Source organism: Lynx rufus, unplaced genomic scaffold (assembly GCF_022079265.1).
Source record: "Lynx rufus isolate CCGP_SWC_20201006 ecotype Redwood Valley unplaced genomic scaffold, mLynRuf1.p SCAF_10, whole genome shotgun sequence".
Taxonomy (NCBI): domain Eukaryota; kingdom Metazoa; phylum Chordata; class Mammalia; order Carnivora; family Felidae; genus Lynx; species Lynx rufus.
This window is the reverse complement of record NW_025814824.1, coordinates 72,110,237-72,136,134: the sequence shown is the minus strand read 5'-3', so window position 1 is coordinate 72,136,134 and position 25,898 is coordinate 72,110,237. Positions and strand designations below refer to the sequence as shown.

The window sequence follows — 25,898 nt, the reverse complement described above, 5'->3', positions numbered from 1 at the left end:
GTTCAATTCCCCATTGTTTCTGCACAGTATAGTCTGTAATCTCAGAATTGACATTGTAGGGCTGGATCATTGTATTCTAGTTTGAGCCAAAATTGTATAGATAGCTTAATAGCCAGCATTTTTGCCCTCCAGGGGACTCTTAGATACCTTTGGTTGTTATCTTCTACCATGTGGCATATATGTAACTTATTTTCTAAATTAGATTAATCTGCTATCCTGGAATTGTTGATCCATTCCTCTGCTCTGAGGCTAGTTACAAAACTAGGAGCATAACCAGTAGAGTCCCTTTGTTCCCCACTGTAATCCTGAAACTTAATGAGTGACGAGTCCAAAATAATATATTTTCAGGAAAATTATAAGAAAGTATAAAAATATCTGATGAATTGTTCCCAGAATGGACACTTTGGGAGCTGAGTATTGAGTTTTGAGTTCTTATACTGAGTTTTGAGTTCTTAGCTATGATTGACTGATATATCAGAGAACACTGTTGTTGGGTTACTTAGGAGTAACTCATCCCTAGCTACTCAAGATTTCTATTAATGGTCTCAGGAAGGTGTCACAGCACAAGATGGAGGTGTCTGGTATTGAGGATCCCAATTATCTTGTTTTGGCAAAGAATTGTGTCATTTGGGGGATAAATTGGTGATATACAGAACTCTACAATGAACCAGAACTGCCCATATCAGATATGAGCTCTAAAAAATAGCATCAAACAAGTACAGAAACTACATATAATTTGTTTAAATACTTTCAGTCCCTTTGCTGAGGTGCAGATATTTATTTGTAGGATGTAAACTGTCTTTTTTAGTGCTCTTTTACTCCATATACCCTAGTCCATCTGTTAAGGCAGATTGGCAATCAGAAACAGAAACTAGCAGAAATTAGTACAATCTTGAATTTCAATCTGATATTAAAAGTATTTACTTAACTATAATAAACTCCTTTTAATTACACAAGTTATATATCTAATTGTTATAACTCAAATGTCTAATTAGAATTTATGAAACTTAAGTCTTTCCTATGTTTTATGCTTTCCCTAAAGTTAGAACAAAGAAGGCTTTTTTAAATTAGCCAAATGTTTCCAGTTTTCAAAGAGTTTGTAAGGAGAACATGAACCCACCTAGTCTAGAGAAAATGCAAACAAACTTGCAATGCTTCAAGTTGAGCTCTGTTGTGTTTGGGAGAAAAAAATTTAACCAGAAATATATTTTACTTTTATGTTGTTAAGCTACAGATATCTTTTCATGTCAGTATTTTTGACTACCTTATCCTCTCCTTTTTAGCTGCTCAAACATAATTCACACACCATGCATGTTATCCATTTAAAGTATAAAATTCAATGGCTTTTACTATATTCACAGTTGTCCAACCATCTAATTCCAGACTTTATCACCTCAAAAAGAAACCCGTATCAATCAGCAGTCATTTCACATTTCCCAGACCTTTACCCTCACCATTAGGCAAGCGCTAATCCACTTTCTGTCTCTACAGACTTGTCTATTCTGGACATTCAATAATTTTTTGTAGTTTACAAAATATAAGTTTTACAATTCTTTTGTTAAATTTACTCCTAAGTATTTTGTTGTATTGTAGGTTAAATAGTTTTCTAAATTTCATTGTCAGATTGTTCATTGCAAATATATAAAAATACAAGTGGCTTTAGTATATTGCTCATGTACTATACCTGCCATCCTGCAGAACTCATTTATTAGTTGTAATAGTTTTATAGTGGACTCTTCAGGATTTTCAACATATAAGATCATGACATCTTGCAAATAAAGTTTTACCACTTCTTCCTTTAAATAAATAAATAAATAAATAAATAAATAAATAAATAGCCCAAAGGTTCTAGGGCCATTTGAAACAACTTAAAGAAGTTGTCTCACCACTGCTACATTCATTAGCAAGAGATAAATCACTTTCATTTGGTTTATGAATATAAAAATCTTAAAATTCCTATATTCAAAAGAGATTTATACCTCAACTGTGAATCTAAAAACAAAGAAAAAAGTTAAAATTAAAAAAACAACAGAAGGAAAAAATAATATGTAATGTTATTGTGCTCTTAACTTGCTTTTATGTCCCCAATTACTTTTATTTCAGAACACATTTTTGCGGAAATAAATCCAGTTAATAAATATTTTGAGTGATTACCACATGTCAAGCTCTATGCTAGGTTTTTAAAAAATTTTTTTCAATGTTTATTTATTTTTGAGAGGTAGAGAGTATGAGCGGGAGAGGGCCAGAGAGAGAGAGATACACACACAGAATCCGAAGCAGGATCCTGGTTCCGAGCTGTCAGCACAGAGTCTGATGTGGGGCTTGAACCCACAAACCGCAAGATCATGAACCTGAGCCAAAGTTGGACACTTATCCAACTAGCCATCCAAGCGCCCTTCTATGCTAGATTTTATGGAGCTAAAAAGAAAAGTCTGTGTAGCATCAGACTTTATTTCCACACTGATTACTGAATGGTGAACATATTTTTATATATGACCAAACAATATATCAAATGCAGACATGTCTTCAGAAAGTTCCATTAAGAGTGAGAATATTTGTTTATATTATGGTCTCCTGATGGACTTAACTTGCTTTCCTTTTGCTTTAAAGTAATTGCTTTACTTTACTTGGCTCAGTTGGTTAAGCGTTCAACTTCAGCTCGGGTCATGATCTCATGGTTTGTGAGTTTGAGCCCTGCATCGATTGGGCTCTGTGCTCAGAGCCCAGAGCCCAGAGCCCGGAGCCTGCTTCGGATTCTGTCTCCCTCTCTCTGTCCCTCCTCCACTCATTCTCTCTCTCTCAAAAATAAATAAACATTAAAAAATTTTAAATTAATTGCCAATAATCTGAGGTGTCTTGTTTTCAAAGAGATCTTGGTAAGGTTCGAGAATTATCTAGAATCTCACATTTTGCCACCACATGCTAAATTTTTGGATTATGTGGGTAAATTGGATAGCTTAGACATAAAACCTAGCTTTCTACTGCACAGGACTGTCAACTAGCAATACTTATAATTAGCATACTCACATATGTTTTGTATGAACAGAGAAACAGAATACCATCAATTTTTGCCTTGGAGTAAGAGATTTGCAGCCATAGATTAAGGGGTTTATGGATTAATGGTATCTTCCCTATCAAGGCTAGTAACTTCATAGCTACTGATAAACTGTGATACACACTAATTGTCATGCATATTTCTTCCTTTCTCCTCCTAGCACCCTGTAACATGCAAACAGACATAAATCATTCACTCACACTCACACCAAGAATGAAGGACCTGAACTAAACTTTAGGACTAAACTTTTACCTTCCTGAGAAGGTAGAAAAGACAGAACTGTTCTTTCATTTCATAATTCTGACTCTCAGCCAGCAGAGGCTCCAGAATTTGTTTAAAATGTACTTGGAGACAAGCCCATTTTGTAAAAACTTGTGTTAAAGCTACTGTTCTGTATGGAAAACACAGTAATTTTACCTAAATTGTATTTTTATTTGGGGTGGTTTATAGGGTTGGTGCTGGCACACTTCATAGTTGGAAGTGTTCCACTGAGGGAGCTAGAGGAAGGAGTAAGTTATAGGCAAGCAGGAGCAATTCAGGTAACACACTGCCACACCTTCCCAGGGGGAGGAAAACCAAGTATTTGAAATTTGGCTTATGGAACTCTCTACTTAGCTTTACACACTTACAGAGTTAATTTTTCACTGCTTTCGAATGTAAAAAATACTTAGAAAAAGAACTTTCTTAAACTTTTCTTATGCAAAAAGCCTCAATATTATCAATGTATTAAGCTTTAACTCTTCTTTTTCAGTAGTTTGCTTACTGCTGAAGAATTGGCTACCAAATACCATATGGTGTGGCAGTTAGAAAGCTCTTTGAAACCATTTTTGCTTACAGGTAAAGATTAATTGACTTTGAATGCTAAACGAAAAGTAAAGGTGAAACCGTATAATCAGTAGAAATGTATTGTCAGTTTTGTTATTTCTTTATTATTGTTACTGTCATTATAAAAATCACAGTTCTAAATTAAGGTTTTGAAATTTTTCATTTTAATTTTGGGTAGATGCTTATAATGCAGATAATAATATTAAGTAGTTGTGCTACTTTGATTCCTCCCTACATTATGATTTGCACTATTTAGTTTAAAGTAATGAGGGAGAAATCTCTGTGCCACAATATATAAGATGATAGCCATCATGAAATCTGATCAAATATATCTTCTTGTTTAGGTTCATTATAATAAATTAGAATCTCAAATTTAATTTAATTAATTAAATTCTTCAAAATTAATTTAATTCTTCAAAATTTTATTAAATATATTAATTTAGTAATTACTAAAATGGTCAAAATAATGGTTCTATCTCCTACTAAATATTAGAATAATTTTAACTTCATGATATTTCCATAGATTGAAAAACATCCCTTATGTAACTTCAACTGCTAGAGTATTACAAATATTAGCATCTTGAAGACAAAATACTAGCTATAACTTCAATTTTCACTTTTTTCCCCAATGTGTGAAAATCTATTTCATAAGCAATTTTCAGTGGTTCTATTTATTGTGTTTTTCATCTCTTTTTCTCTGTGGACTGTCTCTTTTTGTTGTTTGGTTTGTTATTGTTTTGTAAGTGCCAAGAGCTGAAGAGCCCAATAGTCAATATTCAGTTACAGATTTGAAAAAGATATTTTCTATTGAAGAAGAAAGCCTTGTAGTTGATCTTGTAAACCCAGAGTGGTGGGAAAAAGAAGGACTAAATCTAATGGAGACAGAAACTTTGGAACATCTGAATACATATTTGTGTCATGATGATCTATCTGCTGATGATACTAAAATGGAGATATTTTTGCCTACGAAAGTACTTCAATTTGAGTGTAAGTACATAATAGTAAATATCACTTGTGTGAATTATTCAGAATGAGAAAATGTTTGATACTGGCTTTTCATTAGGTGATTGGGAAGATATAACTAAATTCCAGCATTCAGTATTAGTTCTGGCTCTGCCAGAATTTATAACTTTGAGCTTCACAAAGCCCCACTTTCTTCCTTGAAAAAAAATGAAGTTTGACTAGCTCATCCTAAAATCATTTACTGTCCTAAAATTCTGTAGTCTCAGTTTTTAAATTTCTAGCCATTTTCAATTAAAGTGACTTTGTTTCTTTTTATAAGTGATTAATTGCCAGCTCAATGTTTGTCTACATCAGCTTAGACACAAACCAGCACTGTTATTTTTTGATCTGACAGGGGAACTCTGGGTATTCAATAATATGTAGTAACCTGTGTTCAACAATATATAAGCTTCCTTTGTTACCAAAGAGTTTACTCAACATTTTAAGTTACTTATACAATTATACAATTTAAGACAGCAAAAAATGTCTTGTAAGTACCTATCTTTCAAGTATTTTGGTTGCTATATGTGCCACTATAGTAAATGGAGTATTCTTAGTCTGAATTATACTTTTTTGAAGTATTTATGAATTATTTTTAAATCTTTGTGCAATAGTTACTAAATTTAGATCTTAAAGAAGTTGGTAAAGCTCACTTTTAGTTTATTATAGAGTAAATAATATATTTAAAAGTGAATTTTAGAAATTGTGTATATTAGGAGACTGCTCTAAGGAGATAGGAATTGGGGCAAGAATTGTTATCAGCAAAGAGATGTTTCAAAGACAGAAGACAGAGGGCTTTGGTAGAAGGGAGGATAGATAGACTATGTTAAAGAAATGCACACCAGTCTATCCTAAGGCCTAGATGATTACTCAGGGTGGAAGAATAATTTTAAAAGAGATTAAGTCAGATTGCTAGACAAAGAAAAAGGAGAGGAAGATTTTATGGGGTCTTCAAATTTCCAGAATAATGTATTAAATCTATAAGACTAGTAAAGTCTTTATTATGATATGTAACTATTTTGAGGTTAAAATAAAACATATGATTCACCTTGATATCCAATAGAATTATGATGATAGTTTAATTCTGAAGTCTAAAAAGCAGTAATAGTATCAAGAACTCATTACCAAGTTGTCAGGATAGGGCTGGTTAAATAGTAGAGGAAAGTATTCAGAAAAGTGAAATGATAAACAGTTCATATTTGCCTACTAAACATACCAGGATATCTCTAGAAAATATCTCAGAGGTTGCAAACTGGTAGCACTCAGGTCCTGGTATTTTATTTAGTTACCAACATTTACAATTTGGAGGGTTACACATAAATGACATGTATTTTGAGATTGTCTTTAAAATTTCAAAGACCAGACCCTTATTCTTATATGGCAACAACTGCCTGGAGCCAATAGCAGCTCACCACTTTAGACAGGCCTATAGCAGCTCACCCACCTCCAATTTGCCACAGTTCCCAGCACTCATAAATTGAGGCCAGGTGTTAATTGGCATTTAGCATTACTTTTGCACTTTTATCTTACATTTAGTGTAATTAAGAGGAAAGTAAAATGTTTCTGATACCAGTATCTCTAATAAAAGCAAAAACAAAAACAATTATTGCAAGAAAAAAGTTCTACATTTTGAAAGAAAAAAGTTCAAAATTTATCATCCTAAAGATTATGATTTAGGGGCTCCTGGGTGGCTCAGTCATTTAAGTGGCCAACTTTGGCTCAGGTCATGATCTTGTGGTTTGTGGATTCCAGACTCATATCCGGCTGTGTGCTGACAGCTCTGAGCCTGGAGCCTGCTTCAGATTCTGTGTCTCCCTCTCTCTCTGCCCTGCCCCTGCTCGCACTGTCTCTCTCTCTCTCTCTCTCTCTCTCTCTCTCTCTCAAAAATGAGTAAACATTTAAAAAAATTTCAAACATTTAAACATTAAAAAAAAGATTATGATTTAAGCATATACTTCCCTCAGTAACATACCTTATTTATTTGGGCCTATAGGCATTTAAGCTTTTTTGCAAATTTTATAAGATATACATATAATTAAATGTACCCATTCTAACTGTACAGTCTTATGGATTTTGACAAATGTGCATACCAATGAAACTACCACCACAATGAAGATATAGACTATTTCTATCACCCAAAAAGTTCCCCGTGCTCCTTTGCATTCTGTAGTTCCCACCCCTCTCTTCTTCTAACCTTCACCCCTGACCCCAGGTAACCACTGGTCTACCTTCTGTCACTATGTATTAGTTTTCCGTATTCTAGAATTTCATTTATGGAATCATATAGTAACTCCTTTGTGTTTGGCTTCTTCCACTCAGCATAGCATTTTTGAGATTCATTTACAATGCTGTGTGTATCGCTATTCACTTCTTGTTACTGAAGAATTTTTCATATGGATGTACTCCAGTTTGTTTATCCACTCTCCTGGATTTATTTCCCAGGTTTTTACAGGGAAAGTTAGGAATAAAACTTCTATGAATCTTCTTATTGAAGTCTTTTTGTGAACATATGTTATCATTTCTCTTGAATGAATACCTATGAGTACAATTACTGGGTCTTATTTTAGGTGTATATTTAACTTCATAAGAAACTAGTAAATTGTTTTCCAACGTGGTTGCAAGATTGTGCATTCACATTAGCAATGTGTGAGAGTTCTAGTTATTCTATATCCTTGCCAACAGTTGGTATTGACAGTCTTTAATTTCAGCCATTCTAATGGTGTGTTGTAGTATCTCATTGTGCTTTTAATTTGTATTTTCCTGATGACTAATGATGATGAACATCAGTTAACATGGTCATTGGCCATTTGTATATCTTGCTTTAAAAAATATATTATAGGGGCTTCTAGGTGGCTCAGTCAGTTGGGTATTCAACTCTTGGTTTTGGCTCAGGTCATGATCTTGTGGTTCATGGGTTCAAGCCCTGCATTGGACTCTGCTGACAATGCAAAGCCTGCTTGGGATTCTCTCTCTCTCCCTCTCTCTGCACCTCCCCGGCTCACTCGCTCTCTCTCTCTCTTTCAAAATAAGTAAGTAAACATTAAAAAATATATTATAGCTTTACTGAAATATAATTCAAATGCCATACAACTCTAAAGTACACCATACAGTGGTTTTTAGTATAGTCACAAAGTTGTGTAATCATCACCACGATCAATTTTAGAACATTTTTGTCATCGCTCAAAAGAAATCTTGTACCCATTAGCAGTCACTCCCCATTTTCTACAGCTGTGGAACCACTAATCTATTCTCTGCCTGTATAGATTGCCTATTCTGGATGTTTCATATAAATGGAATCATACAATATGTGGTCTTTTGTGACTGGCTTCTTTCATTTAGTATGTTTTCAAGATTCATCCATGTTGTAGCATGTACATATCTTATATGAAGTATTGTTCAAATATTTTGTCAAATTTTAAATTGGCTTTGCTTTTTAAATATTAAACTAGGAGAGTTTTTTATATATATTGGATACAGTTCTTTTCAAGTATATGTATTATAAGTATATTCTTCTGATCTGTCAATTGCTTGATACCTAAGTTTTTGACCTTTAGACTTAATTCTAAAGCCTATTGGCAATAGGACTTTTCTGGAATTCCTTACCTGGTAACCTAACTCCAGTAGTAAGAAAAAAAGGTGCAGAAATTTTGCCCTTTTAAAAAATTTATTTTATTCAGGTCAAAATTGATTTTCAAAGCAATAAACAAAGTACTTTTAAGGATCAAATTATATTAATAAGAACCTATAAATAAAAGTTATCGTAATACCCTAGCAGAGCACCCATTTATTCATGGATGTCATTTGGATATTTTTATTTTCTGTTTTCAGCATGGCTAGAATATAAAAGTTGTTCCTCACCTATTGCACTTATTAATGAGAAATCTACAAATGATCGTTTATTGCTCCCACAAAAGATTTCATCTCTGGCAAAAGAAATACCAGACCTGTGTTTTTCTGATGACTATATATCTGTTAAAAGACCAACAAAAGAAGAAAAACCAAAGAATGATCTAGAATTAGTTTATAGAATAAGCCAAAATAAAGAAAATGAAGATTACTTGGAACTTAACTGCACAGTACCATCTATTGAATCATCTTCCTCTCCAAAAATTGAAAAATCATCTTTTAAACAAGGTAGAAAATGGAAGAATGATTTGGACCTTTTGAATGACTTTATTGTACTGCGAAATAAACATAGAACTTGCACCTCAAAGACTGAACTCACGGGCAGTAAAGAAAATGATGGTGGGTAACTTAGTAATAGTTTGACATAAATATGATAGCTTTAAGGACTCAATATATAATTTACTACAGAAGGTAAGGAAATAAAGCTCTTTCAAATAGAATATATTATTTTTCAAAGCCAAAGAAAACATCTTTCATTCATGATACTTATTGAGTATGGAGATCGATGTGGATATTTGTATATGTATTTAGACATAGATGTAGATACGTATTTTCCAAAAAATTTAAAAGTGCATTTGAACTTGTAAAAAAGTCACTATTTGTAAAACTTGATTCCTACAACTTGGCCATACAGATTCATGGTATTTCTAACTTTTGTTGATTGTTCTGCCATTGTTTTTTCTCTTTTAGCTGACAGTTCTCAGTATTATAACTTATAATGTGTACTTGAGAACATTTTGCCCATTTGATTGCTTATTACTCTTTTTAACTGTAACAAAGAGTTTCTGTCTGAGTTGTAACTGTTTTACATTCACTGCTTAAAACCATATCAAATGTCGTATGTGTCATATCATTTCACTTCCGGTAAAAAAGGAAAAATAGGTATTCTAGAATATGTTTGACATAAGTTACTCAGAAGAATTAAGTACAAGAATATATATGCGTGAGAGTCACAGCATACTTAGGTCTTACCATCTTATATATTGTTAATGTGGAATTCTGCTGTCCACAGCCAGCCCATTTGATTCTCAAACTAAGCTCCTTTTTCCAACTTAGCCTTTGTTAGTAATAAAGGTAGTGTTTTGGTATATATATTTTACTTCTTCCCTTATTTTATAATTAATTCAGGGGCAACAAAGAATGTTACAACTTATTAGGCCCCCTCAAAAACTCTAGTAATTAGTATTATTTAATCATAACTATTCCAATTATTTATAGTTAATGAAAAATATACTTGAAAATAATAACATAATCTAGTTTAGGATATTTTATTCCATTGTTTTCACCATATATTTAAAGTTCATATTTTAAAATGTTTCAAGGTGGTATTATGTTTCTAAAATTATCTGGTAATCATATTATTAATAGATAACTTTGCTATCTAGTTAAAATAAGTAACTATAAATAAATTAATTAGTTATATATATTTTGTAATCCTCCACACTACTTAGAAAAGAAGGAAGACAACTGAACTGTATGCCAGGCACTAAATTACATATTAGAGATAAATATGATACTGTTGCTGACCTTGAGAAGCTTATAGGCTCAGAGAAAATGCCTGAGACCTAAAGGGTGAGTGGTAAGAATTGACCTAATTAAAAAAGGTTGGAGATAGGGAGGGCTTGGGGCATAGGAAAGAATTAATAGCAGAAGGAAGGGTATATGGAAAGTCACAGAGAAATGAAGTTGAGCTGTATGTGCCTTTTAGGTGTCAGGAACTGTACTTGGTATTTATTCCTTATAACAGTATTCACAATAGGTATATTTATCTGTATTTTACATATGAGGACACTGAAGCTAGTGTCAGAATTGACACTGAAACAGTGATTTGATGCCAAGATTCTTTCTGTTATGGTCATTCAGCTTCCTACCCAGCACTGTTGTTACGTCCATTGACCTGAATAGTTGTTCACTTTAATACTGACATATTTCAAGGAAGAACTTTAACAATTATGATCATATTATATCAAAGCATTTTAAGTAAAGTGACATTAAGTTTCCCTGAATAATGCAAATTAATATTTTTTATTAGAATTTCAAGATAAAGAAGAACATTCCTTGACTCTTCAAGAAGAAAGTCCCATTGTTTGTACTAATAAAGTCATAGAGAAAATAAGTCAGGAAAGGAAAGTAGACAAGGTCATTGAAATTCAAGCATCAGGTATGCTGTATGCTTTTAAAGTGCATTCAAATTAAGTGAACTTGAAGCCTTTTCTGAGTATCTAGGACATACCTGATTTTCCATGTTATTTTCTTCACTTGTTTCAGATGTTTCATCATGCCATTCCTACTTTCAAGTTATTCCTGGGCCTGGAACGCCCCCATTCACTGCCTCTGCCCCTTTCCATTGCCCTACTCCAGTCCACTCAGTGTTATTTCTCCCTTCATTTAAACTCCTCCTTCTCTATATTCATCAGACAACAGCAGACTACAGCTGCTCACACCGTTCTGCCCAGTCTGGAAAAATGAACTGATGTTGTTTCCTCCCTCTATTCTTTTACCCATTGTCAGCATGATGTTAAAAAAGCTACCACCATTGGGGCACCTGGGTGGCTCAGTTGGTTAAGCATCCAACTTTGGATCAGGTCATGATCTTGCAATCTGTGGGTTTTAGCCCTGCACTGGGCTCTGTCCTGACAGCTCAGAGCCTGGAGCCTGCTTCAGATTCTGTCTCCCTCATCCTCTGCCCCTCCCATGCTTGTGCATACCTCTCTTTCTCTCTCTCAAAAATAAATAAACGCTTAAAAAAATTTTTTTAAAGCTATTGTTTAAATGATTAAACAATACTGATTAAAATGTTTGCTTCTGCTGAGAAGAATATTCTTCGACTCCTAAAGAACAGCCTGCTTAAGAATATCATGCTCAGTCTCCTGCTCCCAGCAAAGTCACCCAGACTCTCCCCTCCCTGGAGTCTCTGCAGAGGCTGTTTGACCAGCAGCTCTCCCCCGGCCTCCCTCCATGGCCTCAGGTGCCTGGTGAGGCCAATCCAATCAACATGGTGGCCAAGGTTAGCCAACCGACGAGTATCTTGACCTCCATTGAAGACAAGGTCAAGGCCTTGCTGCATGAAGGCACCAAGTCTCCCCATCAACATTCCCTCATCCTTCCTGTCACCTTTGAGGTAAAGTCAGAATCCCTGGGGATTCCTCAGAAGCTGCAGCTCAAAGTTGATGTTGAGTCTGGGAAACTGATAATTAAGAAGTTCAAGGATGGTTCTGAGGACAAGTTCTACAGCCACAATAAGATCCTGCAGCTCATCAAGTCTCAGACGTTTCTGAACAAGTTGGTGATTTTGGTGGAAACTGAGAAGGATAAGACCTTGTGGAAGGAATATGTTTTTGCTGATTCCAAAAAGAGAGAAGGTTTCTGCCAGCTTCTCCATCAGATGAAGAATAAGTACTTGGAGCAAGCAGAGCCAGACATGATCACCATCTTCATCAGCACCTGGAACATGGGTAACACCCCCCCCCCCAAGAAGATCACATTCTGGTTTCTCTCCAAGGGGCAGGGAAAGACTCAGGATGACTCTGCCGATTACATCCCTCATGACATCTACGTGATCAGCACCCAGGAAGACCCCCTGGGAGAGAAGGAGTGGCTGGAGATACTCAGACACTCCCTGCAAGAAATCACCAGCATGACTTTTAAAACAGTTGCCATCCACACCCTCTGGAATATCCAAATCGTAGTGCTGGCCAAGCCGGAGCATGAGAACCACATCAGTCACATCTGCACCAACAATGTGAAGACGGACATCGCCAACACGCTGAGAAACAAGGGAGCCGTGGGGGTGTCATTTATGTTCAACAGAACCTCCTAGGGCTTTGTTAACAGCCATTTGACTTCTGGAAGTGAAAAGAAACTCAGGCAAAACCAAAACTATATGAACATTCTCTGGCTTCTGCTCTGGGAGACAAGAAACTGAGTCCTTTTAACACCACTCACCACTTTACCCACCTCTTCTGGCTTGGTGATCTGAACTACTGTGTGGACCTTCCCACCTGGGAGGCAGAAACCATTGTCCAGAAGATCAAGCAGCAGCAGTACGCAGACCTCCTGTCCCATGACCAGCTGGTGATGGAGAGGAAGGAGCAGAAGGTCTTCTTACACTTTGAGGAGGAAGAAATCACGTTCGTGCCCACCTACCGTTTTGAAAGACTGACTCGGGACTAATACGCCTACACTAAGCAGAAAGCCACAGGGATGAAATACAACCTGCCTTCCTGGTGTGACCGAGTCCTCTGGAAGTCTTACCCGCTGGTGCATGTGGTGTGTCAGTCCTATGGTCATGATCTCACGGTTTCATGAATTCAAGCCCATGTTGGGCTTTGTGCTGACAGCTCAGAGCCTGGAGCCTGCTTCGGATTTTGTGTCTCCCTCTCTCTCTGTGCCCCTCCCTCGCTCACTCTGTCTCTGTCTCTCAGAATAAATGAAAAATAAATTTAAAAAATTCAGAGCAAAAACAAGAATATGCTCATTATTAACATCAATAAGAAAATATGACACTGTTTTTTAATATCTTTTCATTCTCTTCAGTTTTATTTACAACCTTTAGATGGTAATGCAAATCTTTATTGACATTCTAGTGAAAACTAGAAACAATTTGTCATTGTTATAAGTTTGTTTGGCTTAAGGTTGTAAGCTAATTTCAGTGGGGGGAGAAGAAAAAAAATTATGTGGTTCTCTTTTTATGGCTCTTCATACTTGCCATGCCAAATTAGATAACGAATAAATATTTTCTAATAAGCAGGATAGTCATAAAATTATACTAATTCTACAGAGGGTTTTTGGTTTTGTTGTTATTAGTTTATTTAGAATAGATATTCTAAAATGAGCCTCTGTACAATCTCTTGATCTTTACTCAGAAAAGAATTAGGATGGAGTTCAGTTTTCCAAGAAGTGACATGTTTAATTGGTTTGTCAAAAAGAGCAAGCATACCATCCTTATAAAACACTATCTTTAATGCTTTTATTTTCACAGATAGCCAATGCCAAGCATTCTGTCTCCTAGAAGCAGCAGCTACTCCTATCTTAAAAAAACTTGTATGCCTCTGTACTCTCCCTGCTGCTAATTGGACATTTGCCACTGTCATTTTTGATGAAACAAGATTCCTCTTAAAGGAACAAGAAAAAGTAATAAGTGATGCTATTCAGCAAGGTGAGTACAAATAAAAATCATACTATTTAAAAGGATATAAAGTTATGGATTATTGTATCAAATGAGTAAAAATTGAATATAGAAGGTATAGTAATTAGTCATGGATGAAGGCATAACTGTAATTCAGCATATGACAACCATAAACCAATATTGGAGGATCAGCTAAGTGAGGAGAAATAGGTAATGAATATCATCTGGCTTTGCTTCTCAGTGATACTGCTAATTGACATATATTACTTGACAGGTTCCTATTGCCCCCAAACCAAATTAACCCTATTATTGTTAACATCTGAACCACCTAATTCCCTCCCAAAAGTGGGGTGGGGGGGAGGTAAAAAAATAGATTAATTAAAGTCACTCCTTAACTTTTGCTTCTGGACAAGATGGAGAAACAGGGATTGGATTTACCCTCCTTCAAGGAGGAAAAAAAAACCAAAAACAAAGATGAAATACATGAAACCAGTTTTTAAGACCCTACACATCAGGCAGTGAAGCACAGTGATTCCTGAGAGATGGGAAACAAGGTGAGCCCTACCACTGCCCTAGCTTACTGCCTTGAAAGAGTTGCCAGGCCATAGCACAGGGAGAGGTACCAGGGCAGAGTCAAGTGGACAGTCTGCACTGAGGAAACAGAACTGAGTGTCCAGGGAGACCAAAGCCATCTAGCCTCTTGGCTAGAGGTCAAAGGATAGAATATTAGAGAACAGAGAGCTTCACACAGAGTATTCGGCAGAGTACTGATCAAAGAGTGTATATGAGGAAACCACTTGAGGTTGGGGAAGGAAACCATCTGATGGGATTAGAGGGAATAGCACCCTGCATTCACACAGGGCAGGGAATAATGCCTGCTACCACCAGCTAGGCTAGAAAAACTCATAATTCATGGGGCACCCAACAAGATAGAATTCACAGTGTCTGACATCCAATCAAAGATTATCAGGGGGGCGCCTGGGTGGCGCAGTCGGTTGAGCGTCCGACTTCAGCCAGGTCATGATCTTGCGGTCCGTGAGTTCGAGCCCCGCATCGGGCTCTGGCCTGATGGCTCAGAGCCTGGAGCCTGTTTCCGATTCTGTGTCTCCCTCTCTCTCTGCCCCTCGCCCGTTCATGCTCTGTCTCTCTCTGTCCCAAAAATAAATAAACATTGAAAAAAAAAATTTTTATAAAAAAAAAAAAAAGATTATCAGGCATAACAAGAGACAGGAAAACACAACCCATAATGAAAATAATCAATCGAAGCAAACTCAGTACTGACAAAGATGTTAGTGTTATTAGAGAAGGACACTAAAACTTTTTGTAACTGTGTTCCATATGTTCAGTAAGTTAGGGACATATAAAGGACACAAATCAAGCTTCCAGAAATGAAACTACAATGCATGAGATGAAAAAATGCACTAGATGGGATTAATGGCAGATTGAATACTGCAGAAGAAAAGATTAGTTAACTTGAAGACATAGCACTAGAAACTAAAATAAAACACAGGTAGGTAAAAAAAAATCTAAAAAAAGAAAGAAAAGAGCATCAGCGAGCTGTGAAACAACTTCAGATAGCCAGACATAATAGCAACTAGAATTCTCAAAGGAGAGGTAAAAAGAGGGTAAAGAGAAAAATATTTGAAAAAATAATGACTGAAAGCTTTCCAAACTTAGTAAGAACTAAAACCCATAGATCCAAGAAACTCAGTGAACAGCAAGCACAAGAAACATAATAAAGCCACACCGAGGCATATCATAATCAAATCACTCAAAACTCGCAGTAAAGAGAAAATTGTAGGAGCAGTCAGAGGGAAAAGAAAAAGTATGTTACATAAGGAAAGCAAAGATAAGGATGACATAATTTCTTGTCAGAAATAATTCAGGTGAAAAGACAGTGGAGTAAAATCTTTAAAATACTGAAAGAAAAAAACCTTAGTTGTCTACACTAGGCAAAAACATATTATGAAAGCAAAGGTAAAATGAAGATGTTTTCAGACACATGAAAGCTGAAAGAATTCATCAGCTGCAGATTGGCATGATAAGAGATGTTCAAGAAATGTTCTCCTAAAGACAGAAGAAAAATGATACCAAATCTTGTTTCTCTACCCTGTTCTTATCCATTCCAGGTCATGATTGACTTGTTTCCACAAGTCCTTAGAGGGGCTGAGTATACTAACCCATAAATGGTTTTCCTGTTGCTCCTTGTTCCCAGTGACTACTTCTTATTTGCCTTGATCTTCACTAATTGATTAGATGAGCAATTTTCAAATTTTTCAGCAGAACGTTTTGTACAAATAAATATTTCATGGGATCCCATTATATAAAACATGGAAAAGTAGAGCTTCTCTGGTTGAATTGGGGCAGTGGGCCTAGACTCCTATCTTCTTGGTTTCACTTTTGCACATAGTAAAATCCAATCTATCATCTTCAGAAAGCTCTGGAACTACATGGAACACATTAAGTAGCCAATACATCTCTTGTATTGTAAATACACCTCTTGTTTGAGTCATATCTTTGGACAAATATTCCCAGGTGTCTACCTCCATTTCAAGGTATTGCTTTATGTTATGATCCCCATCTTTCTCTTCACCAGTTGGCAAGTTATGAGTTGAATTTGCTTTTTGTTTCATAACTGGGAATCACTGGCCTTTTTTCCTACCAAGAGTAGAAATAATTGAATATCCTTTGTAAGCAACAAGAATATGAACACTAAGGTTAGCTGTCTGGGTTTGAATGCCAGCTCCACCACTTATTTATTCACAAATTGACCTTAGAGGGGCGCCTGGGTGGCTCAGTTGGTTAAACATCTGACTGTAGATTTCTGGTCACATCATGATCTCACAATTTCGTGAGATCATGCACTGATAGCACAGAGACTACTTGGGATTCTCTCTCTCTCTCTCTCTCTCTCTCTCAACCCCTCCCCCACTCATGCTGTCTTTGTCTCTCTCAAAATAAATAAATAAACTTAAAAACAAAAACAAAAACAAAGTGACCTTGGACAGTTACTTAACCTTGTTCAGACTATTTCCTCATCCATAAAATGAGGATCATAATAAACTTGTCTGATAGGGTTATTATTATAGATTCAATGAAATAACCAGCTTACCTACAGCCTGGCATATAGGAAGCACCTGATAATGAATGTTAGCTATTATTGTTAAGCATTCTGATACATGTTCTAAAATTCTGATGTGTATCTTATGTTTTTAAATACATTTCTGCTTGCTTAGGTATGAATGATGAAAGAGAAATGACATACAAGCATGCTGCTCTCTTACATCTTCTGGTAACAATTAGAGATGTCCTTTTAACATGCTGCTTGGACACAGCATTGGGTTAGTGGGATAAATTTTTATTTCCCCTTTTAGTCCTATTGAAATATTTTTATTTCCTCTTTTACTTGCACATTAAGCACTATATACATTTTGACATAATTCTAATAGAATGTATATTTTATGCTGCCTATATTCATTGAAAGAAATCATTTGTAACAAATACCATCATTTAAAAAAATAGGTTTAGGATTCTCTAATCTAGGCCTGAATTGTAGACTCATAATGGCCTCAAGCAGATTTGATTATATAATCATTTTCATGCACTACTTTTTAATGTAAGATGATATTTTGGCATGTACATTTTAGGTCCTCATTGAATGTCGTGGCTTTGAATCTTTGCTAGGTGAATATAACTAATATAACCAAATTATTAGTAGTAAGATATTTTACAATTTTTTTAGTTTTACATGTAAATTAGGATATGAATTACTTGAGAAGTAAAAATCAAACTATTTGAATATATTACAAAATGTTAAGATTTTGGAAATTATTTCCAAACTATCAAAATCATTAAAATATCTGTCTCAATACATTACTACTGCTTTAGGCCCCTTATTGCAGGATTATTTAGATTTGTTTAGTAATGGTATACTTATAGAATTGTTTTATAATTTAGAATTTCTAGAACCTATTTAAAATATAAAGTGAAAATAATTTTTCTCTGATCTGTGACCCAGAGGTTTTGTCTAATCTATGACCCAGACAACTATTTCTCTAATCCACGGTTTTGGTAAATACTGAGCAGCAATGAGTTACAGCTGTCCTCCCTCTAAGCACTGGAAATAATAATATTTGGCCAAGTATTGTATTGGTATTGTATTATCTGGTCAAGTATTATAACTATGTTACAGCTACCTTTAGAAATCCTAACATGTTGCTTTTCCTTTCTTCTCCAATTAAACCACTTGGGTATTGATGCTGGATCAGGTTGTTTTACCTCCATCCCAAGAAAACTATGGATTGGGGACTCCAGCCCTAGTTTACAGAACCTGCAATTGGTGTAAGGGTGTAATATCACATGTCCTTCTATTTAGTCATCTGTTTTCATTATACTTATCAGCTTCCATGAAAGGTCACCAGTCCTACCAAAAGCAAGGCTGATTATTAAAGCATAATAATAAGGCAGAATATCAGAATCTAAAACATCTGAGCTCTCCGTGCTATAGAGAGAGTGCAGTTGTGACTCACTGCTGCTCAAACTTACTAGTATTAGAGAATTAGAATTAGAGAAATAATATTTATGGAGGATTATTTGAAGTATATTCACCTTTAAGTACTCTTACGATCTACACAAGGATTAAGTGAGACCATTAAGAACTATGTATTTGGGCTGAATGATTTTTGCTCCTCAAAGAAATACTTTTGCTCAATCAAACTTGGTCATTGCTATTTGGCTACCTTGAGGAATACTCTAGAAGTAAAATTAAAATTCTTGTTGGCAAGCAAACTTCTTAAGCCCTAGGTCCCAAGCCATAAGGAATAACCAAGACACTTTGGACATTTTTAGTGGAGAGATTTCTCACTCTAAACCTCTCAAAGTCAAAGAGTGAATTAGGTTGTCCTCTTTTCTTTTTTTCTTTGCATAGTGGCAGAGAAAGAAAGGTCCATGGGGGTCTGGCTGCCTGCCCTGTACCCTTCTAGAATTCTGTTTTTTTCTCCCAGCTGCCAATTTGTTACCTCTCCCAAGCTAGCAAGGTAATGACTTTCAAGATTAAAGGTATAGTCTCACTTCTGGGCTTTAACCCATAAATAAATTCAGTATTGTGTAATGGGTACTGTAGTAAAGATAGGTACTAATGATACAAAGGATGGAGACTGTTACCTTTAAGCTGAATGTTTATTTAAAAATAAATAAACTCCTGGGTGGCTCAGTCTGTTAAACTTCTGACTTCAGCTCAGGTCATGATCTCATGGTTTGTGAGTACCAGCCCCACTTCAGACTCTGTGCTGACAGCTTGGAGCCTGGAGCCTGCTTTGGATTCTGTGTCTCCTCTCTCTCTGCCCCTCCCCTGTTCACGCTGTGTCTCTTTCAAAAATAAATAAACGTTAAAAAACTAAAAAAAAAAAAAAAAAGTACGAGTTTGCTAAGTAAATAAAGTATGAAAGGGTACTATAGGCAGAATTAAGAGCCCATAAGAATGACCCAGTGGGTGTGCTGCATACAGTTCCATGTAGTTAAAGTGAAGAGTACAAGGTAGAAAGCGGTAAGAACTAAGCATGAAGACATAAAAAAGAGCCAAATCATGAATAGCCTTGTAAGCTGCACAAAAGAGCTCAGACCTTATTCTGTAGATGATAGGGTGCCATTGAAATAGGGATGGTACTGGATTAGGCTTCTCATTCAGAAAGTTAAATCTAGAGAATCAGCAAGAGGTTTGGAGATTAGAAGGTAGAGAGAACATGGGGCGCCTGGGTGGCTCAGTTGGTTAAGCGTCGGACTTCGGCTTAGGTCATGATCTCACAGTTCTTGAGTTCGAGCCCCGCGATGGGCTCTGCACTGACAGCTCAGAGGCTGCTTGGGATTCTCTCTCTCTCCCCTCTCTCTCTATGCCCCTTCCCCACTTTCTTGCTTTCTCAAAAATAAACTTAAAAAAAAAGATAGAACATAAGTCAGTCTAAATTGCCCATCAGTCAAGCTGTACTAATGTAAAATTTGAATATGCACATAAATATAAAAATGTGAACATAAACATAATTTTAAAATATATTATTTATTGCCAAAATATTCAGTGAACACCTGACCTACATAAGTTACTATGCTAGGTGCTTTTCAGTAATTCACAGAACTCACTGTGTTGTGGAATTACCAGGAGAGCTTTTAGGCAAAAAACCCCGGGATACAATCTAAATTTACTGAAGATGAACTTACAAGGATAGGTCGCAGGATTCTGTGTTTGGAAACTGCTTGTAGTGGGTCTGAATTTAGGCTCTGCTGTTTTTGCAGTTATACAAATAAATTGTGCATAAATATCATGGATTTATCCCAAGAGCTTATAGGCTGAGATTGTCATATACATAAAAAACCAAAAATCAAGTACAATCTATTTGTTCTACAGATAAAATACTAAGAAAATTCCAATGGGGTGGCATTTCCATAGGACTTGCATGTAAGTGTAGATCAAGCCAGAAGGCAGGAAAAGATGGGATATATTCGAGTATGTTGTGGTAGCTTAAAAGGAGACATTTGGTACATAATTTTAAGCTTTACTCAATTTTAAGGTTTCTATTAATCAATATCTTTGATCAAAATCATAAAAGGATTAAAGTAAATTTTAATTGTTATGACTCTTGTTTCCTTTTAATTTTTACCATGGAGTTTCTCAAAGAATGAAAAGATATGCCTTTTCCCCCTACTTTTATTTTTAACAGGATATTTGTCAAATGCAAAAGATATCTACAGAAGCATTTTAGGCTCCTATCTGGACAACATTTGGAGACAGCTGGAGATTGTGCAGTTTGTTAGGGAAAAAAAGCCTGAAACCAATTACAAGATACAAGAACTGCGATGCCAGATACTAAATTGGATGCAGAGTGAACAGCAGATTAATGTAAGTACTGGAATAAAGCAGATAACGGTAATCAGCTTAAGTAAGAATTGGATTGGTGATGGGCATTAAGGAGGGCACTTGTTGGGATGAACACTGGGTGTTATACGTAAGTGTTAAATCACTGGATTCTACTCATGAAACCAATACTACACAACACATTAACTAACTTGAATTTAAATAAATTAATTTTAAAAAAGGAATTGGATATAAGATAGATTTTTGCATTTAACTCTGAAATTATGAAGTAGTCTAGACTATTTGGTCCCCTGACAGTTTTCTCCTTAAGTAAGTTAACAAAACAGAATCAGACCAAGAGAAAGGATGATTTTGCATCATTGTTCATATGTCTTGAATTTAAAAATACTTTAATTTTTATTATACAGAGTTCTCTATGGATTGACTCTCCAAATCTCAAAATTGTTGTCTGGTACTTTTAAATTCATGGGCATATACCAGATAACAAAACTACAATAATTTATTTTTAGATATTGAGCCAGAATCTCATCTCATATGATTCTACAAAAAAAGCTCTTAGTTTATGCCTTGGATTATATTGGGGATTTTTGCCCACGCTACTTCAAGCATATGAAGGTTGCATTACTAAAGACTTAAGAGGGGAAGCCTGAGTGGTTCAGTTGGTTAAGCACCTGGCTTGGGTCATGATCTCACAGTTCATGAGTTCGAGCTCTGCATCAGGCTCTATTCTGACAGCCTGGAGCCTGCTTTGTATTCTGTGTCTCCCTCTCTCTCTGCCCCTTCCCTGCTCATGCTCTGTCTGTCTGTCTCTCTCTCTCTCTCTCTCAAAGGTAAATAAACATTTAAAAAAAAGACTTAAGAAGAAATACTTTCTTAAATGTTTTCAAGCTGAAAAATGTTTCAAATACTTTACACAAAATCTGGATGTAAATGTGGCCTTCTTCTTCTTCTTCCTCTTTGCCCCTCCTATATCTTTATCCCCAACTCTGTGGTTACTTGGATAACTTGCTTAAGTCATTAAAATAAAGTAAAATAATCAGTAAGAAATTTAAAAAATTGAAATTGATTTATTGTCCTCCCCCCAACCCCGTGCCAAAAAAAGAGCTGTGATGGTAAGTAGGAAAGTATAGCAGCAAATAATTGGTTTTCTCTAACAAATTCAAACTTGTCTGAGTCGAATTTAACACTAACAATGCAGGCAGAGACAACTTATATATACAATCACCTATATGGAAGTACATGAATGCTAAGAATGCCCTACCCTAGAATATTTTCCTCATTGATATTTGATCTTACCAGAATTTATTCCTCTGTGTTTAAGCACTGACATCTTTTATAACACATATTTACTTGGTAATCTTATTGTCATTATTTTCATGTAACCAGTGAACCTTGTTTTTTTTGTTATAGTAGCATAACTATGAAAAGAATAATTATTCAGAGATATATGAAATTCTTATTTTTGACCAGGTGCTGATTATAATAAGAATGGACTCAGATGGTGAGAAACATTTACTCATTAAAATCCTTGACAAAATGGAAGGTAGGGAGATTTATTTATTTGTTTGTTTATTTATTTATTTATTTATTTATTTATGGCAGTTGGGAGTCTTAAATTATGCTTCATTTGATAACAAATGTTTGAACATATACAAATGTAGTGATCTAAGTGTTTAAATTAAGATATAATAACATACCATAAAATTCATCCTTTAAAAGTATATAACTCAGTGGGATATAACCAGTTTTGAAATAAATCTGGACTTTAAGTCTGCAATATAAATATACTGTAATGTACTTATACATACATTATATATCATATGTATTTATTATTATCAGTTAACACCTTTTATTAATTATCTACTAGTTGCTACATAATACTGTATACTTACAACTCTATAAATCAGTTTTAGTAAATCAGTTTTGCAAATAAAGAAACTAAAATTCATAAAGGTGATGTAGCATGTCACATCTCATAGGTAGCAAGTAAGGGAATCAGGATTTCATCTAAGGTCTGTCTTGTTCTAGTGTCATTCTTCAACTCTTCTACCCATTATTGCCCCCTCTGCCAATTCTTTCCACCTTGTGCTATGGTTTACATATTGCTTATATTTAAACTCTTCTCCTTTTTCATCTCCTTGTCTTTTTTAATGTTTATTCATTTTTCAGAGAGAGACAGACAGAGTGTGAGTAGGCGAGGGGCAGAGAGAGGGAGATGCAGAATCAAAGCAAGCTCCAGGCTCTGAGCTGTCAGCACAGAGCCCGACATGGGGCTTGAACTCATGAACTGTAAGATCATGACCTGAGCCTAAGTAGAACGCTTAACCAACTGAGCCACCCAGGTGCCCCAATTTCATCTCCTTGTCTTAAGTGAAACCCTGCTTTCCCCAGATGATATGGCTTCCCCTGTATCCCTCTCATAAAAAAGCTGATAATTCTCTTATATATATGTGTGTGTGTGTGTGTATATATATATATATATATATATATATGTATATTATAGCCTTCCTTTCTAATATATATATACACACACATATATATACATATGTATATGTACACATATGTATGTATACATATATATGTATGTACACATACATATATATATGAGATACATGAGATATATGAGATATATAAGATATGTATATATCACAGGGATGAGAAGGTTAATTTCTTGTTTTATCCTTTCCAAAACATTATTCCTCTATCTCTGAGGTTATGCCATATTGCCACAGCATTTTCTACCATTCCAACTGCCATCCTCTAGTTACCACCTGAACATTCCCTGTCATCTGTGGACAGTTCTGCACCTGGTTCAGGGTATGCTTTTCACTCCTAGTCCTGCCATTATCCTAGGTGTCTTTAACATGAATGATGATTCAACACTCTGACCTTATAGTTTTGTTGACCCCCACAGCAAAAATGATATTCATTCCTTGGCTATGCCATCAACCTTGTAATAATGCAGAACTGTGCTACTTCTGAACTTTAAACTCTGATATATTGCTCTCTGTCTACAGCTACATTAACTCTTTCACGATGTTCAGCATCTTAGAGATCTGTAATCTGTCGACTCCTTTTTTGTTTCACTTTCTTCTCTTTCCAGACTTGGTGATGTGCCCACGACTCTAATCAGTCTTGTCCTTCTAATGTACCTTCCATTTAAACCTTAGCTCTGAATCCATCAAGACATTTAACTTCTCTGTTTCTATACCTGAGCTCCTGAGCATTATTAGAAAAAATAAAATAGTTTGGTACCACTACAAACTTATCTTCTCTGAACTTATATGGGCTGTTAATACCTCTTAACAACCATTCCATATGTTCTTAGTTCCCATTCTTATCCACCTAATGGCTATACCACAAACCCCCACTATGCTACTCATCCCCTCATTATTTCTTCTTTTTACTTGAGAGAGAGAGAGAGAGAGAAAGAGAGTGTGAGTCAGGGAAAGGGGCAGAGGGAGAGAGAGAGAATCTCAAGCAGGCTCTGTGCTGTTAATGTGGAGCCCCATGTGGGGCTCTATCCCACAACCCAGGTTTCATGACTCCTCATCCCCTCATTTTTAAGAGAATTATGCAGGGTACCTGTGTGGCTCAGTTGGTTAAGTGTCTGACTCTTGATTTTGGCTCAGGACATGATCTCACAGTTCATGAGTTCAAGCCCCATGTCATTCTCTGTGTGGACAGTGCAGAGCCTGCTTGGGATTTTCCCTCTCTCTCTCTGTCTCTGCCCCTCCCCTGCTCATGTGCATGTGTCTCCCCCCCCCAAAATAAGTAAATAAACATTAAAAAAAGAGAATTATGCTTTTTAATGTCCATTAATGGGGTAAGAATCTTCAGTTTTCTTCCCTACCATCTACAAACTTACCTAATTTCTTCTTTTACCTTTTCCTCCTTTCTTTATAAAGGAGGTGAACCTCCTCCTTTTGAAAACCAATTTTTCATTTCTGCTTTGGATCCTATCTCTTCCTGCATCAGTGTGTTCCTTAAGTTATTCCATAGCCCAGCCTTCCTTTCTAATGACTCTCCCTTAATCTTTAAGCCCTCTGGTCTTCTTTTTTTTTTAAGTTTATTTATTTATTTTGAGAGAGACAGAGACAACGCAGGTGGGGGAGGGGCAGAGAGAGACGGAGAGAGAATCCCAAGCAGGGTCCATACTGTCCGTACAGAGCCCAACTCAGGGTTTGAACTCATGAAACTGTGAGATCATGGCCTGAGCCAAAACCAAGAGTCAGACACTTAACCGACTGAGCCACCCAGGCACCCCAAGCCCTTTGGTCTCAAAAATAAAATAAAATACCACACTCAACCTATGTCATTCTTTTTTTACTATTTATTTTCCCTCTATAAATTGCATCTTTGACCATCTCCCAATATATTTCTTTGCTGTAACCCTACCAAACTTTATCATGCTGTTTCTTTTCTCCATGCCCTTATGCCTCCTGTTCTGCTATAATGGTGCTCTTCTCCCTTCTTTAACAGCTAACTCCTACACATCCTTTAAAAATCAGTTAAAACATTTGTTCAGGAAGGCTTGATTTAAATGCTTTCCTTTGTGATTTCAGGGTATTATGTGCATACTTCTAAGGCGCTACGTACCATCCTGGACTGTACCAACTGATTCTCTTGTCTGCTTTCCTCACTAGTATGTCAGCTTCTGGAGGATAAGCACTATGCCCTAATTTGTTTTCCCAGCACCCACAAAAATGCCTGGAATATAGAAGGAACTTAATAAAAATTAACAACTGGATGAGCTAATGAATGCCTCTCTATATACCTAGTAGACTGGGACTAGTGAAAAAGATTAAACTGAACCATATACACATATTACAAATGTCTGCTTATCAATGCAGTTAGCAAAATTAACTATTAAATTGTAGTAATGTGAGAATGGAAGATTCTTTCAAGCAGAACTGTATTAGGTGCTATTTCTTTTTTTTTTTTTTTAAGTTATTTATTTTGAGAGACAGCGAGTGGGGAGAGTCAGAGAAAGAGGGAAAGAGAGTGATTCCCAAGCAGACTCCTCACTGACAGCATAGCGCCTGATTCAGGGCTCAAACTCACCAACTGTGAGATCATGACCTGAACCAAAACCAAGAGTCTGATGCTTAACTGAC

At 35.8% G+C, this 25,898-nt stretch overlaps 1 protein-coding gene across 1 annotated transcript in view; it reads left to right on the top strand.

The window, feature by feature from the left end:
* SHOC1 (shortage in chiasmata 1) overlaps positions 1-25,898 on the top strand; it is an 84,574-nt gene that overhangs the window by 35,632 nt on the left and 23,044 nt on the right. The window contains exons 11-18 of the mRNA XM_047067743.1: positions 3,807-3,892; positions 4,625-4,867; positions 8,711-9,127; positions 10,821-10,949; positions 13,770-13,946; positions 17,153-17,257; positions 20,627-20,805; positions 22,252-22,324. Coding sequence (XP_046923699.1) covers positions 3,807-3,892; positions 4,625-4,867; positions 8,711-9,127; positions 10,821-10,949; positions 13,770-13,946; positions 17,153-17,257; positions 20,627-20,805; positions 22,252-22,324 — 1,409 coding nt within the window. The remainder of the gene's footprint in view (positions 1-3,806; positions 3,893-4,624; positions 4,868-8,710; positions 9,128-10,820; positions 10,950-13,769; positions 13,947-17,152; positions 17,258-20,626; positions 20,806-22,251; positions 22,325-25,898) is intronic.